This window comes from Halichoerus grypus, chromosome 1 (genome assembly GCF_964656455.1).
Source record: "Halichoerus grypus chromosome 1, mHalGry1.hap1.1, whole genome shotgun sequence".
Lineage (NCBI taxonomy): Eukaryota > Metazoa > Chordata > Mammalia > Carnivora > Phocidae > Halichoerus > Halichoerus grypus.
In genome coordinates, this window is record NC_135712.1 from 164,775,135 (window position 1) to 164,792,565 (window position 17,431).

The 17,431-nt window shown below is 39.3% G+C and overlaps 1 protein-coding gene across 4 annotated transcripts in view; it reads left to right on the forward strand.

Moving 5' to 3' along the window:
- The window catches only part of VGLL4 (vestigial like family member 4), a 186,672-nt gene that overhangs the window by 43,018 nt on the left and 126,223 nt on the right, over window positions 1-17,431 (forward strand). For all 4 annotated transcript variants that reach the window (XM_036101322.2, XM_036101332.2, XM_036101352.2 and 1 more), the window contains exon 2: window positions 4,923-4,999. In XM_036101322.2, coding sequence (XP_035957215.1) covers window positions 4,936-4,999 — 64 coding nt within the window. In that variant the 5' untranslated portion in view covers window positions 4,923-4,935. The remainder of the gene's footprint in view (window positions 1-4,922; window positions 5,000-17,431) is intronic.

A 17,431-nucleotide genomic window follows, 5' to 3' on the forward strand; every position in this document is an offset into this window, starting at 1 on the left:
CTTGCACTGAGAGTAAAGTCTCAGCTTTGTCACGCCCCACAGGGCATGCTTGATTTTCCCTTGCCCACTTCCCTGCCCCACCTCCTGGCCTCTCTCCCGTGTTCCCTGTGCTGAGGTCATTCCCTCCACATCTCCAAGCCCAACTTGGATCTGTCTTGAGTGTTTTGCAAATGCTCTTTGTCTCTTCCCTGCCTCCCTTTGCAAGACTAATTCCTCTCCTTGAGGTCTCAGTTTTCATTCATCTCAGACATCACCATGTAAAGTAGTGGTCGGTACCCTTTTTCAAAACATTTACCATCGTCATTTGCAATTTATTTGATATGTTTGCAAAAATTTTGACAAATATTATTTCAATACGTATAAAGCCCATCCCCTTCTCATAACACCCTATGAAGGAGGTAATAGGAATTCATATTCCCATTTTACAGATGAAGAAACAGACACACAGAGGTAAAGTCATTTTCCAGGGACACAAAGATAGGAAGTGGCTGAGCCCAATTCAAACTCAGACGGGTTGATGTCTAAAGATCATCCTCTTAAATAACCACTCTGCTGATTTGCCTCTCAGTGTGGTGTGACCCTCCATCAAATACTATAACCATTGTCTCCCCCCAACCCCCACAACTTTACTAACATGTTTAGTTGTTTTTTTTTAATTTTTTCGTAAGGTTTAAAAAAATTTTTTTTATTACTGTTCTCTTCCACCTGTATTTGCTTAGGTCTTCTGTGGCTAGATAGTTGCTGGCCTTCATCTCCTACCTATATTTATTGAACCAGCCCCTACTGTCCTTATCTCACACCTGGTTCCTATAGAAGCCTCCTAACTGATCTGCTTCCAGTGACTTCTTACTTCACTCTATCAAGTCAAACCATCTTCTCCAGAACTGCTAAACAAAAATCTCAGTAACATCAGATCACCAGCCTGCTCAGGGACTAATTATAGCTGCCTTTTGCCTACTATGTTCAGTGTAAACCTGTCCAGCTAGCCTTCGGCTTGTTCCTCCATCCACCCACATCATGCTCACCCAAACTTAGCTTCTCCTACTCTTAACCAGGACTCTCCATTCTGACCAGAATGGTCTCAATTTCCCTGTCTTGGGTTTTCATTCCTGTCTCTGCACCTTTCTTCAGGCTTTTGATCCAACATGACTGTACATGTAAGGATAAGACAGGGTCCTTGCACCCAGGAAATACTCCGACAGTGTGATGCAGGTGAGTGAGAGAGGTCAGAGAGGAGCATGACAGCCTGAGGGAGAGAAAACTAGGGAAGGAGATCTTTGAGGCGGCTTTTTTGAAGCACACACATGCCCGCACGAAGCAGAGTAGATGTTCACAAGGTATACACTTCAGCTGACACCGATCGCTCTTTTTATCACACAATACACACTTTGGTTTTGCTTTTTGAAATTTGTCTGTTTGTTACCTCATTCTTTAAAAAAAATTGTCTATTAACCTATTCCTTATAATTCAGGTTCACCAATAAGATCATAACTCCTTGAAAGCAGAGATCATATCTTTTCTTTCTCTTTTACTTCTCCCGAGTACTTCCCTGAACTCAGGATAATTGCATAATAAAAATCGGTTGGTTTCATTAATAAGGCTGCAGCAGATGGCAGGTTTCTTGTAGGTGAACCTTAAACACCTAATCTCTTATCTGCCTACTTTGAACGTTAAGTTGCTTGGAGGTTTGGATTTCGTGGTATCTAAATAAATTTAAATATGTAATGTTCTACGATGCTAGAATTCTGCATCTACTACTTTGTGTTATTTGATGTTTTTATGCTTTGATATTTTGCTTCTGTGTGTAATACTTCTTTGTGTAATTTGCATAACTTAAGGGATGTGTTAATGTATATCTGTTTGGGTTTAGAATTTTCATCATGTGAGAGGAGAGTTAAGACTATGTGATTGGGAAGGGTGTGTCCTTCAAAAGCCTGACACTTCAACTTCACCGGGAAATTAAGGAATTTGAGTCTAAATACTGTAATATGGAGTAGAATGTTTATCAGCATTTACTTAATCAAAATAAAAGACTTTAAGCCCAATTCTTGCCTGAATAGGAAACTGGTTTAGGTGAAGAGAATATAATTGAGTTCTTGAGAGTTCAGCAAACCTTTTCCTGTCCTTCTGTTCAAACCTTTCTTTGCTTTCTCCACCTTTGAACAAGTTCAAAAATCCTTACTCTCAAGAGATGATCTTTTCTATTTTACCAAGATGATTAGGAATGTGAATGTCATTATTTTTTTATTTTTTTTATTCTTCTTGTCTCTGCAAAAGAAGACACGAACTCTGGTTGATGACACTGCTGCCCTCACTGACAGCCTGCTTTGACTTTACTCTCACATCTCTCCCCCCCGCCCCCCCCCCCCCCCCCGCCATTTCTGGTATTGCTCAGCAATTTATTTATTTATTTTTCAGCCCCCTTCACCTGTCCCCTCCACCCTCCCCCTGCAACCACCAAACTGTTCTCTGGCTCTGAGTTTGTCTTCTAGATTTCACACTGAAGAGACTCTCCAGTATTTGTCTTTGTCTCCTCGCACATTTTGAGACCTGTCAGTCTGTCTCTGGTTTTCTCCTGTCCGTGCAGCTCCGGCAACAGCACCCCTCGTTACCTTCTGCGTGCTGCATAGCTGTATCTTTCCAATTGTTTACCCTGCCTTTGGCTTCCCATTCTGTAGAATGGGACTACATGGTGCTACCAGAATAATTTTCATAGAACGCGTCGATGACCAAGCTAGTTCTCTGCTCAGAGATTTCAGTGGCTCCTTAACACATAGAGGATCCAACCCAAGTCTCAGTCCTTCCTCAATGTGGCCCCAATCAAAACTCCCATCCCTGTCTCTTACTTCCTATCCCTGTTTTACTCTGGTTTTCTAGCCAATTTGGGCAACTTGTTCCTGAATAGATTCTTATTCTCTTCTTCTATTCTGGAAGAACTTATATATCCATCCTTCAGAGGCTCATGGTTCTGTTTTCTCCACAGTCTTTCAGAATTCATCTGTATTTCTTTCTTTCTTTTTTTTTTTCATCTGTATTTCTATAGGACTTTGTTTATACCCCTGTTTTGGTACTTAGTACATTTTACTTTAATCCATTATTTTCCTAAGTGTTCCCTAAGAGATGTTTTAAATTAAAAGAATGGCTGGTGAAAATTGAGAGATTCCTTTCCTTTTCCTTTTCCTTTTCTTTTCCTTTCCTTTTCCTTTTCCTTTTCCTTTTCCTTTTCCTTTTCCTTTTCCTTTCCTTTCCTTTCTTTCCATGCCGAGTGTTGAACTCATGATCCTGAGATGGAGAGTCACAGGCTCCACCGACTAAGCCAGCCAGGCACCCCGAGAGATTTCATATATAGAGAGCTACTGTCCCCACTGCCTTAGCCTCCTGCAGAAGGAAGGTATAGCAACATATTTGAAGCACAGGAAGGAAAATAAGCAGCTTAATTTGGTTTACTTCAGCGTTTCCCAAACTTCTAAACAATTTTTTTCTTATGAAATATGAACATACAGTGCAAAACACTTTGGAAAATACTTCTTAAACTAGATTCTTGTAGGCATGTCTACTGTTCAGATTGGAAGCTCTTTGAAAATAACTACTGGCCTTTTATTATTTTCCTGCCTTAGCACCTCGTAGATAGTTAATGCTTATTAAATGAAGTTGCATAGCTAGTCAAGACTTGGATGTTTCTTTGGAGACCTGAAATACGAAATTAGCAAAGCAAGCTGATCTGCCATGTCTTATAACTGGCACATACACAGTAGGTACTCAGTAAATGTTGAAGAAGGCATAATAAATGTGGAGTGTCTTTAAAAGGGTATAGTTAAGTTGCACTAATAGGGTGTGCCTATTTTCCCAATAATTGTGTGTGCCTGTGTGTATGTTCATGTGTGTGTGCATGTGTGCTTGTTTAAATAACCCAGAAAAGGAAAATTGGGCAAAGTGGCCTGATTTTCTAGGTTTTCCACCATCTTTGAATCTTTTGCCATCTTTGCTTTTCTATGTATGCTGTAATTTAAGAAAACAATTTAAAATAAAACCTAGGGTTATTAAAAAGACACGGCACTAGGTAAATTGGTGATGGGTGGCAGTGATAGGAAGTACCATACAAACATGATATTTTATTTATTTTTTAAAGCATTTTATTTTATTTATTTTGGGGGGGAGGGGCAGAGGGAGAGGAAGAATCCCAAGCAGACTCCATGCCCAGCGTGGAACCCAACATAAGGCTTGATCTCACAACCCTGAGATCATGACCTGAGCTGAAACCAAGAGTCGGATGCCTAACTGACTGAGCCACCCAGGCGCCCCCAAAACATGATATTTTAAAATAAAGATTCCTATTGGAATTAAAATACCACTTAACTCAGCACTGGAATTCACAGACCTTTAATGAGTACATCGAATATATTAAGTGACACAGTCATGCAGAGTCTCTTGGCTAAGGAGGTGAATGAACAGAACGGTTCAATCTTAGTAATTTTTGTTAAAACTGTTAAACCAACAACAAACACCACCACAACAGAAATCTCAGACTGGTAGTAATGCTATGTTCATAGAGCAGCCTTTGTTCCGAAACTGTTTTTTATTAGGTATGTCTGTATGGGCATGTTATTATGCACGCACATAAACATTTATAAGCACAAATAACATGGGCATGAATATTACAATATCCCTTCTTTTAGCTCTAAAACTAGCTGCTTCCTGGAATCAGCAAGGTTTAGCTTAGTAGACAGAATGGAATTTAACCCTTTGCTCTATCTGTGCCTGAACCAAATCCGCTGGATTTCTTCACAGACTGGGAAGAATTTCATCCTCTGTATTGTGATTTTCATGTGGTGGGGGAATCTTTCTAATTGTTAACTGCCAGAATTCTAAAAGAGTCCTTTGAATTCTCTTTAAGTTCTTTTTTTTTCCTTTTTTCCTTCTAGGCTCCAACCAGGAATGGAGACACCATTGGATGTGTTGTCAAGGGCAGCATCTCTGGTGCATGCCGATGATGAAAAACGTAAGTCAGAAACCTGTTTTAAAGTGCTTTTTACCTATGCCCTCTTGTCTCCCGAATTATAATAGACTCCTGTGTTTCTCCACTTGGTTTTATGGTTATATGCAGTTTATTTTGGTTGTTTTCCTCAGAGATAACAGCTTAGTACCCTCATTTTTATTTTCAAATGCTAGAACATGTAAGTCTTATAAATGTCATCTTTGGATGCTGGAGCTCCAAGGGTTAACTCAAGGAAGTCATCCTTTCTGGCTTCCCAGCTCTTGAGTGGAGATAGTCCTTAAGTGTCTCTGGAAGTTTAGATAAATGTGTTGCTTGACAGACTAATTGACCAGCAGAGAATTAGAGGTGGAAAAAGTCAAGATCATTCCTATCATAGGTAATATGCAGTGCATATAATGGAAAACAGTCTTGAAAATTCCATTTGCATCGGTGAGAAAGAGCAAATGTTGGGGGGAAAATTCACTAATATAGTGGGGGACAGATGAAAGGAAAGAGAACATGACATTGTCCTCTACAAGGTAACTCCACAATGTGTTAAAGTGGTTTTCCTGCTCATCATATTTGGTTTTAAATGTTCTTGTTCAAAGTTAAGATTGCTTGCTGAACACTATTTGCGAGAATGGCTGTTTTACATGGGAACAAAGTTAAGTGTTCTTTTTCTAAGCACTGACATGCTAATAACAAAAAAAAAATATCTAATGTTGAGCTTTCATACATTGTAAGTTCTTAAAGGTGAACTACTTTCCAGTTTAGAGCTTAATGAATTGGCAGGCTGGAAGGTGCATGTCCTTAAAATATAAGCTCTGCCTTTTTACTGGCCAAGACTTTTGTTTTTCTAAGCCTCTGTTTCCTCATTACTAACACGAAATAGCAACACTTTAGAAGGTATCTGTGAGGATTCAGTGAGCTGTTGCATAGATGGTGCTTATCTTAGCTCTCAGCTCCTGATGGGGGACTTCCATGCTCTGTTCTCTCTTGGCACTTGGTTGGCTTCTGGTAGGACATATTCTCGTCTCTCTATTATCAGTGTGTCTGTATCTTCCCACCGTCTTCTACTACCAACACTCCTACAAGGTTATCTTTAGACTAGTGATTGGATGAGATAACAGAGGGTTTTTTTTGTTTGTTTTTTTCAACCTCGTACATAATCTACATTTACTTAGCTTTTGATTGTTGGGAGGATATAACTACCCTTTGGTGTGGTATAATTATCCCTTGCTAAGGAAATTGAAGCTCAGGGATGTTAAGTGTCATTCTCAAGGACACTGAGCTAAGGAGAGGCAGCTCAGGTTGTAGGCTTTTATCTAACCCACAAAAAACTCCTTTATTGCTTTTGAGTTTGTTTTATAATGCCCACGTTTAGTTAGGATTAGTAAAACAAGATAGTGTTTATACAAATAAAAAATAGAAGTAATGACCTCGGGACAGCTCTTTGTGTCTTGAGGGTAGAGAGTAAAAGTTTCTTCTCTTTTTGTGCTGCTTTCTCAGGTTCAGCCCTGGAGCTCAGCTTCAGGGTCACTGTTCAGGCTGGAGACCAATTCAGTGAGCAGTGATTGGACCCTTATGTATAAGGAGCATACGTAGATGAACAAGGGACAGACACTGCCTTTGTGGAGCTTATGAACTTAACTCTTGCTGCTGTAAAATGTATAGTAGAGGGAGACTGGGCATACTTGGTGATAGAAACAGAATGATAATTTCAAGGGAGAAAGGAATTCTTGCTTTCCTCTTGTGTTTAACACAGCCGTTAGTGATTTGCAGAGTAAGGACCTATGCATATACAAGGCCAGAACGATCACAGAGTAGACTTTATTCTGGAATATTCTTCTTTGGACTCTGGTGATTCCAGTTGGTTTAGAAATGGTCTGGCATGATTCTGGAATCCCTCTGGAATGATTTCAGTTTCTTGGGATCGTTTTTTATATTTAAAGAAGAGGAAAAAAGTCCAAAGATGTCTATAATTATTATTAACATGTAGGCAACATTTTTGAGAAATATTTTTACTGTGGTGGTGTGTGTATCACCACCACGAGAGCACAGAGCTCAAAAACTAGGCATTTGTTGTATTTTTTGTTATCTAGTAGTGTAAGTGTATGAAAATTTATGCAAAGTTGAGCATTGAGTCTTCCAGTAGATTTCTTAAGACCTACTTGGGCTTGTTCAGCCTGAATCAGCTTTCTCTGCCCTAGATTAATTCTATTTTAGCTTTTGTTATAAATTGCTCTTACACTTAACATTCTCCTCAACACTTTAAAAAAGTCTTGTGTATGTAATCTGATTTGGGTGTCTTATTACAAACAGAAAAATGTTCTACTACTTGAGATCAGTTTCCCGACTCATGTAGGTGACCTAAATGACTTGTCTTTTCTTTGGCTCACAGAGACTGAAAACTCAGGCATTTTTGAAGATGTTATTGTTTGAGCATTTTGAAGAGAACAGTGCCTATTAGGACTTAAGTCTATAATACCTGATAGCCTTAAGGCTTCATTATGTCTACTAGCAGAGAATAAAAGAAATATCTCAATGGGACACTGTAGAGCTGAAGTCAATAGTGAAATGGTGGTTTTGTAGTAACACAATAGTCATTTATCTGGATGGCCTAGAAGGAATACATTTACTTAAAATAATCATTCCACTGCTCATGAGACATTGATTTAATCAGCATCTAGGGTAATCCTGGAAGGTACTTAATGAAAATACAACGTGAGATTGCCCGTTTTCCGTGTGCTGGAGGAATCTCTCCTTTCAGTCGTGATTGATGCTGGTGCTGGGAAGACCCCAACCTTTTTCCCAGGTCTGTTTCTTAGTAGTCAAAATTGAACAAAATTTGAGGACAGGACACTTAGACACTGAGGTTTATTAGAACAACACTTTGTTGCGTCTTTAACGCAATACTTCATTTTATCGTGATGTTTACAAAATATTTTTGGGAATTTCGTGTAGCTTCTGATGGTGAGATCTTCTTGTGTCTGCCGACTTCTTCACTTAGATTAAAATAATTTTAAGAAATGTGTAGTTTTGGTTTTGAGGATTTTGGTGGAGGGGATAGCACTTTTTGATCCGCTCTGATGAGCATGCCTATGATCAGAAAAAGCGGGATAAGGTTGTTGTGACTGATGTGGAGAGAACAGGAAGAGAAGGCAGCCTTGGCTGGGGTTGCTGCTGTACCCACCAGCTCACTTGCTGAAGGTCACTGAAGGTTGACTAACTGATCATAAAATTACCATAATTCTTCCAAGTAAAGCACTGCCAGGAGTGCAAGCTTTTCTTCTTGTGGGGGCTGATGTCCCGGGTGCAGGGGATATTTTCATGTATATAGGTTGTGGTCTGTTTTGCCTTAAAAAGGAAAAAAAAAAAGCCTGTCTGGGGCACCTGGGTGGCTCAGTCGTTAAGCGTCTGCCTTCAGCTCAGGTCATGATCCCAGTGTCCTGGGATTGAGCCCCGCATCGCATCGGGCTCCCTGCTCCGCGGGAAGCCTGCTTCTCCCTCTCCCGCTCTCCTGCTTGTGTTCCTTCTCTGGCTGTCTCTCTGTCAAATAAATAAAATCTTTAAAAAAAAAAAAAAAGAAGACTGTCTGATTAATTATAAGATAATGATCAATTGCACTCATGTACTGTTTTCTCAGATAAATTTCCCCTTCCTGCAAGATCGTGACCAGCCTCTGCATCAATAAAGTAACCTGGTTGCGGTGTGCACAGGTTATGGGTTCTTTAGCCACCACTTTGCTTTGAGCAGATCGGCTGGATCTGCTCCTGATTTGTTCCTCTCTTTCTTCCTCTCCTCTTATTCTCTTGTTTTTCCTCTCAGCGTCTGTTAGGGTGGCTTTCAAACATTTTTGACCATGGCACAGAGTAAAAAAGTATATTGTGACCCTTGTATTGATATATTGACATAAATGATACAAAAGCTGCATGAAACAAAAATTACCCTGACTTTGCATGATGATATGCCTGTTCTTTATATTCTACTTTATTTAAATGAGAGTTGGGTCATGACTCATTAAATAGACTTTAGGATCTATTGATGAATTGTGACCTGCACTTGAAAAAACATGATTTGGTTTATATCTCCTTTGTTGGATAAACTTGCTGCTGGCTCCTCCCTTCAGGTACTGGGAAGACTTGACTAACACATGGGTCATGCAAATATCATGAGGAATATATTGGTGACTAGACAGAAATGACATCATCATATTCTCTTTCAAGAGTATTGGAGGACTTGGCACCCCAGTTGTAAGCAAACGTGACTACTCCATTAGAGTAGTTCCTTCCTCTCTCAGCCTCTGTTGTTCCCAAATTTTAGAGAGGTGCTCAAGAAAATGGTCTTTCCCCTTTGGTTAAATTTATTTAGCTCCATCTTGTTCCCTAAAGTGTGCTCCTAGCTGTACCACGGCTCTATCAAGATTGCCTCGCAGATGTGGGGCACCTGGGTGGCTCAGTCGTTAAGTGTCTGCCTGAGTGTCATGCTCAGGTCATGATCCCGGGGTCCTGGGATCGAGCCCCGCATCGGGCTCCCTGCTCAGCGGGAAGCCTGCTTCTCCCTCTCCCACTCCCCCTGCTTGTGTTCCCTCTCTCACTGTCTCCCTCTCTCATTCTCTCTCTGCCAAATAATAAATAAATAAAAATCTTTAAAAAGATTGCCTAGCAGATGTTAATTGAAAGGATGCCCATCTGATCATCTGTAGCCTAATTTGATGGCTTTGATCATTGCATTAGTGATTTTTATCCTTCATATCTTAGAACACCCAAGAGGGAAAGCATGCATTTCCATCCATGACAGGGGCCCACTGTGGCAGTGATTCCCGAAGAGAGGAGGAAGGGGTGTTTGTAAGCATTCTGAAAATGCCTTACCAGGTGATTCTGTTGTTGGATCCCTTGTCCCAGCTGAGTTAATGGTCTCATAATACTCCGTAGGGAATTCTGGATCTGGATCTTTAAGAAGGAGGGGCTAGATCCTCCTAAGTGTGAGGCGCTCTAATTCTTTGGCTATCATATATTCGTTAACCAAATTCACCAGTGGTTTATATTTTGTCCCATTTCCTCTATCATGTCTCTCTCATATATATGTGCATATATTTGTATATATACATATACATACATATGTGTATGTATATATGCAGATTATTTTTCCTGAAACACTTGAGAGTAGGAGATATCAAGCCTCTTTACTCCTAAGCACTTCAGTTATGTATTTCCTTCAAATGAGAACGTTCTCTTGCATAATCACAATATGGTTATCTTTATTAAAATGTTACTTGAATATATATAAGCATAAAACTAGGCACAGAATCTTTATGCATGTAGTTCTTTTGCAATTTCATAACCAGAATATGAATTTATAATTTAAATATAGCCATAAACGTTAACCGTGATACAATAGATAGTAATCTGCTCCGACAAAAGCCTGTTCCTCTAGTGTGGTCCTGCTCGCATGCTGGGTTTGATTCTTCAGTGTCAGGGTGCCTGTACTGTGTCCTTTGACGCAGTTTCTTCCCCACGTTTATCTTTGCAAATTATAAAATACTTCATTATACAGATGGGGGTGACATAAGTTGGCTTTCTCTTAGTGCAAATGTTTGAATTTCATATTAGGCTTATTTCTATCCTTTTCTCATTAGACCAGGAAGAAATGCAAACAGATCTCTGAAATCATTTGCCAATACCTGGTTGTATAATAAATGTCTGATTTTTTCCCCCAATTTTCTTTTTTTAAAGTAAACTCTATGTTTAACATGGGGCTCGAACTCACGACCCAGAGAACAAGTCGCATGCTCTCCTGATTGAGCCAGCCAGTTGCCAAAAAGATTCTCATTGAAATAACAACACAAGTGAAAATTCCTCACAGACTTCCGAGCTTTGTCTGTGAACCTCAGTTTAATCACTGTATTATCTCATTTAGTTCTCACAAAAACCCTATTAAGTAGGTATTATATTAGTCCTATTTTATGGATAAGGGAACTGAGGCTTACAGAGTTTAAATGATTTGGATACTAATTATAGTAAATTACAATACTATAAATAAGGATCCTTAGCTGGTAGTGACCCTGCTGAGATTTGAACTCAGGCAGCCCGACTCTGTAGCCTAAACCCTTAACTTCTCTGCTGTATGCCTTCTCAGAGAGAGGGCATTGAAGACTGGACTGCTGAATGAATGCATGAACGAATGCATGAATGCAAACATACATACATACACACATACATACATACATACGAAACTTCTGCATAGTCTACCTCCCCTAATAAGTTAGCAAAGAGGTTTTTCTTTGGAAGATGTTTCCCAGCCAGTGAAATAGCATTTCATAAGTATTAAGTAGCTGTAATCAGCCAAATGTTAGGATGGGTAGTGGCATGTATTCAAGAGCCGCAGGGACCCTGCCACGTGTGTCCGTGGCTCAGATGCTCACAGCCACAGAACTCTTTATTTGGAGCCTTCTTTTCCAGTAAATATTTCTCAGTTAAGATGCTCTGATGGGTATGGGCGGCCTCACAAAATAACAGCTCCCTTATTGCCAAAGTGTTCAAGCCGAGATGAGATAACCACTGTGCAGACTCATTGTAGGAGAGACTTGGCAGTGGGTGGGTGGCCATGCTTGCTGACCTAAGATTCTGTGAGTCTGTTAGATCCTAGACTTGCTCAAGGCAAGGATCCTGTTCCATACTGCTTTGTATTCCAAGCATGTGCCATTTGATGCATATGGTTGGCATTTAATAAACATCTGTTGGTGATAAAGTAAGCACTGTAGTGAAAGGCTCATCGCTAAGGAATTAATTTATTTAACACTAGCAAAAATGACTCATTATAATTATCACTATTACTGTACTAATAATGTACAAATTGAAAGGAGTACTGTATTGCACTTGATAATAATTAATAGTTGGCGAAACATTTTCATTTGATGGTTGTAACAGGAACTTTTGCAGTAGGCTGAGTGGGAGGTGTCAGAGAAAAAAATTAAGCTTGAAAACTTCGGATGCCTAATTCAAGATTAAAGTGTAAAAAAAAAAAAAGTTCAAAGTGTGTCCCTTCTCTCAATGCCTTCATATGCAGTCACACGCTGTGATTGCCAAAGGAGCACTTAATAACAGAGCATCATCTGTCGCTGGGGAGTGCAGCAGACTCCAGGGGAGGCAGGCGTGAGGTCTTGGGGGAGCTTGTCTCTTCCTCCGACTCCATGTTCCCAAGCCTCCTTTGGACTTTCGAAATAAGGACTGAATTTACTGCCCTTTCTAAAGGTTGGAGTCACTAATAATATGCTTTGTGCTTTCAGTTATGTCCCCTTTTGTGAACAATGGCACTGAAAATATCATCTCCCAGAAGTTTATTTTACTTTTAAAAAAGTTCATAAAACATAAGGTGGGAGAGTACTTATGTGCTTTAAGACACTCTAGGTGTGGTCAGTTGCTTTAATCAAAGTTTGCCTCCCAGGGTAGGTACCTGGCATATAATCAGAAGGGCTGCCCTCCAGAGACAGCTACTACAAATGTCTCTGCTATTTTTGTACTTTTATATCAGCTCAGATTAGCATAATAAATGTTAGAAATGGATCTCCACTGGTGAAAATAATGGCTCGTTAATTAGCATAATGGATGTTGGAAATAGATTCTTCCACCGAATAGCTCTTAGCCACTTGAGGATGGTTTATTATGTTTCCTTTAAACCAATATTTCTCAGTCTTTAGAAATCCACGCTTTCCTTTAATACACATAAAAATGTAATGAGCTATTTTAATGTCGTTTGCAATTCAAAGTTTCAGAGTCAAGAATCCTTGGATGAAGTACTTATTTTTTTCATTTGACGCCCGTCTTCCTCAGTGTCCCCTCTGCTTCCCAGCATGTTCCTTCTTTCCCGCTCTGCATCTGGAGAATCACTGCCCTGAGCAGGATCTTCTCCACACGTTCCCCAGCACCCGCAACCATTCTCTGTTGAATAGGCCTTCTAAACTCACCGTTGGGAGTCACTGTCTCCTCTGCCACCTCTGGCTCCTCCATGTCCCTCCTATAATAGGTACATTCACATGTAAGCAGTGATTTTTGTGTGTGGTCTGGGGATAGTGTACCTGGTACTACCACCAGCTTTGATCTGGAGTTCTTTGGGATGGAGGGACAGAGGGAGTGGGAAGGGAGACTGGTGCCAAGGGCAGCAAGCAGCCACGTGTAAGGCTGTAGGGAGCGGGGGAATCCTGGAGAACACAGGGCTCTTTGCCCCTTTTCAGGAGGCAGCCACAACCCAGCTCCAGTCACAGTCATGTCAGAGCTGACTCATGGGAGCTGTCTGCGTGCGGCTCAGCTCAGGGCACCATGCTGGGAACTTGCAGTCTGCCACTGTGGGAGCAGTGTAAATGCTGTGGCAGAAGCTACAGATTGGGGCTTGTTTGGTCTTTCCTCCCATCAGAGCCAGTTAACACATACCAGTGCTCATGGGCTCCCGGTGATTCCTTTTACATGGGAATATGGGGCTGGGTTTGCCAAATTTTCTGATTCTTTTTTTTTTTTTAAGATTTTATTTATTTGTGAGAGAGACAATGAGAGACAGCATGAGAGGGAGGAGGGTCAGAGGGAGAAGCAGACTCCCTGCTGAGCAGGGAGCCTGATGTGGGACTCGATCCCGGGACTCCAGGATCATGACCTGAGCCGAAGGCAGTCGCTTAACCAACTGAGCCACCCAGGCGCCCAAGTTTTCTGATTCTTGAAGACAAACTGAATCCTGGATTTTTATGTAAAATGTGTAGATTTTTAAAATTCCATTTGAGCCAAACAGTCATTTCCTTGCCGAGATCAGACCTGTAAGTATCTATCTAGTATGTGCTTTTCTGGTCTAGTTTCAATACTTCTATTAATATGACCTGAAATAATAGTAGATTTTTAAAAGCAAGCAATCTACATCAGCTTCTCTCCCTCCTCTCATTGTAGTTGTGAATTACTATAACAATTCTTTAAGAGCTGAAAACATCGAACCACTTCCTAGTATCTCTCATTAACTTAATACGGAAGCTAATTTGGATATGTGTATATTTTTTCTTCCCATTCAGATTTTCTGTTAAAAGACAGAGGCCACATCTTTGCTTCACCTTGTTTCGCTTTCTTAAAGATTTGTTACACGCTTATGAAATACTTATTGACTTGATTTTGGATGTGGATGTAATTTGCAGAAGGAATACAGTTGGGTTTACACTTTTAGGGAAATAGCATCAACTTTGAAAGATCAAACTGTTACATCCTTAGTGGCTTTAGATTTATTGTAACTGCCTTTTTATTGGATCAAACTCTTGATTCCTTGTAAATGAAATGAATAAATCTTTCTATTTGAAATCTGGGGAAGTTCCCATTTCCTTCTCTAGGACCGTCTTTCTCATAAACTTTATATGTGGTTTTTTTTTTTCTCCCTCTGAAAAATATTGCTTAAATGTCACTTTCATGGAACTTGCCATATTTAACTGGATTGTAGTCACTTTTTTAATGAACTTGACAAAGCAGAAATCTGTTTTGTTCACCAGTAAGCAAGGGTTGAGAAGAATGATTTTTCTTTTCCTTAGCAAAGTGCTCATTGGGGTGCCTTGAATAAAACAGTTTAAATTACGAAGGAATATTTCATTTAGGAACTCAGGAGGACAAACTGGATTTTGGGGGTAAAATGACAGCCTGAACACATGCCTTTAGCTCCCCTTTTAATAAAAACCCTTTAAAATAACAAAATACAGACCTTTAAAAAAAATCTGTTACACTGCTAGAAAACCACAAAAGGTGCCTACCTTTAGTAGACCAAAAGTTAGGAAGAATTCCTGGAAAACTGAAAACAGATGGGATTAGACTGACAAAAGGAAACAAAAACAAAAACAAAAAATCATAACCCAAAACACAGGTGCAGAAGAAAATGGCATTAAAAGCAGAGCTTATAGTGACTAACCGCTACTGACAGGAAGGGGCCCTAGAGCCAAATTCATGAAACTAAAGTATTGCATTTATGACAATGACTCTCTGGCAAAGAGCTGAGAACTGTGCTCTGAAGAAAGTGAACACTCCGTCTTGGGAGCATTCCTCCAGTGGGTGTAGGGATCTGAGAGAAGCAGAGTAGAGCTTAAGATCAGTGTGATCACCCCCCACAAAAAGCAGGGTGGGCAAGGCAATGTAAGCCTTCCTGTAGGCAGTGTCTACAAAAATCCTTCACCACTAGAGGAAAGACTTTAATATTTCTGCAGGTTTGTGTTTGTCTCCCAGCCTGCTGTCTTGCCGGTTTCCCATTCATATACCCTAAAGCACAGCCGGGTCAATGGACACCTCTTCTACTCTTACATAGAGCCTACAGTTGCCCCTCCCCAAGGAGAGACCCAACGCTAGCTAGCCCGGAGAGGCATGCATTAGCTGCCCTTGTTGATTGACCTAGTCTTTTCTGCTGAAGTATGAATGAATATCAAAGGATCATCCGACATTCAAGGAAAGCAAATAGGATGAAAGAAAGACCCAGAGTAAGCAGACTTCGTGGAATATAGGAGAAGCTGAAAACATGTTAGTTGGTATCTTCAAAAAGATTTGAGGTAGTGAATATGTTAGATAATAGCCTGCTATGAAAAAATATTATTTCTGCAAATAAAGTTCATGGAAATTTAAAATAGGGTTATTGAACTTAAAAGATTAAATGCATCAGCTTTAGAATCAGGTGGATATGATTAAAGACAAATTTAGTGATCTGGAAGATAGGCAACAAAATTTTGCAGAATATAACAAGGAACTTAGGAAGTAATAGAGATCTAAAACATCCATCAGATGCAAGTTTTGGTGGGATGAGGCCAAAGAAGTACAGAGAAGATGCATTTATTAGAAAAATAGGAAATTAATGGGCCCAATGAACAGCCAAAATAATAATAGTAATAGTAGTAGTAATAACAGCAAAGGAGAAAGAGAAGAATTGATCTCTGCTTTTATTTTTATAAATAAAAATGAAAATTAGCCTAAATGATAAAAAAGTTTTTTTTTTTTTAAATAGACCAATAAGTGACATAAATCATTGGTGAATTGATAAGGGAAAAGAATATATGCAATTATAGAACATTAGAGATGACAAAAGGGGCATTATAATGAGTATTGATGAGAATAATACACAAATACAAATACACATATAACAAACAATGAAAAATTGTAGGTGAAATGGATGATTTTATTTGAATCACAGAGAGGCAGAAAACCTGAATTTTGGTCAGTGATTTTAGGAAAAATTGAAGAGGTAGTCAGAGATATGAGCCCCAGATGGTTTTATAAGTGAATTTTATCAAGTCTTCAAGAAACAAATCTCCTGTAACACTATTCTGGTGTGTAGAGCACTTTCTAACTCCTCTGTAAGGGTAATGTAACTATGATACTAGAAGTGGACAAGGAAAGCACAAAGCATATGTGTATATTATAAGTCAATTTCCCTTCTAACATAGATATGAAGATCTACATTAAGTATTAAAAAATTCAGTCTAGCAGTGTATTAAAAGTAACATATTACACGTGCAGGTAAGTTGTTTGCATCATAGGAATGGGAGGATAGGTCAGTAACAGAAACTCTTATAATGTAATAAATTATTTGTATTACTTTAGTAGATTAAAAGAATAAAAATCCATGTAATGTTCATGACAGGAATTCAAAAAGTACTTGATGAAATTCAGCATCAGTATATGATAAAAACTTAGCAGGAGAAAAGTACTTCCTTGCATTGATAAAAGTTAGAATATGATATCACTATCAGTATATGATAAAAACTTAGCATGAGCAAAAGAAACTTTCTTACATTGATAAAAGTAACCCACTAGAAACCTATGATCAATATGTTTAATGAAACAGTTTAAGTCAGGAGCAAGGTAACTCAAACAGCATTGAACTTGAGGTTCTACCTAATTAATTTTTTTTCAGGGTTTTTTTTTTTTTTTTAGTTTTTAATTTTATTTTAGCTCCAGTATAGTTAACATACAATGTTAAATTAGTTTCAGGTGTACAATATAGTGATTCAACAATTCTGTGCATTACTCAGTGCTCATTATGATAAGTATACTCTAAATCCCCTTTACCTCTTTCACTCATCCCCCCACCCACCTCCCTTCTGGTAGCCATCAGTTTGTTCTCTGTAGTTGAGAGTCTTTTTGGTTTGTCTCTCTCTCTTTTTTTTTTCCTTTGCTCATTTATTTTGTTTCTTAAATTCCACATATGGGCAAAATCATATGGTGTTTTTCTCTGACTTATTTTGCTTAGCATTATACTCTCTAGCTTCATCTGTGTTGTTGCAAATGGCAAGATTTCATTCTTCTTTATGGCTGAATAATATTCTGTCTCTCTCACACAAATGCACACACACACCCCCTACATCTTCTTTATCCATTTATCTATCGATGGACAGTTGGGCTGCTTCCATATTTGGCTATTGTAATTAATGCTGCAATAAACATAGGGATGCATGTATCC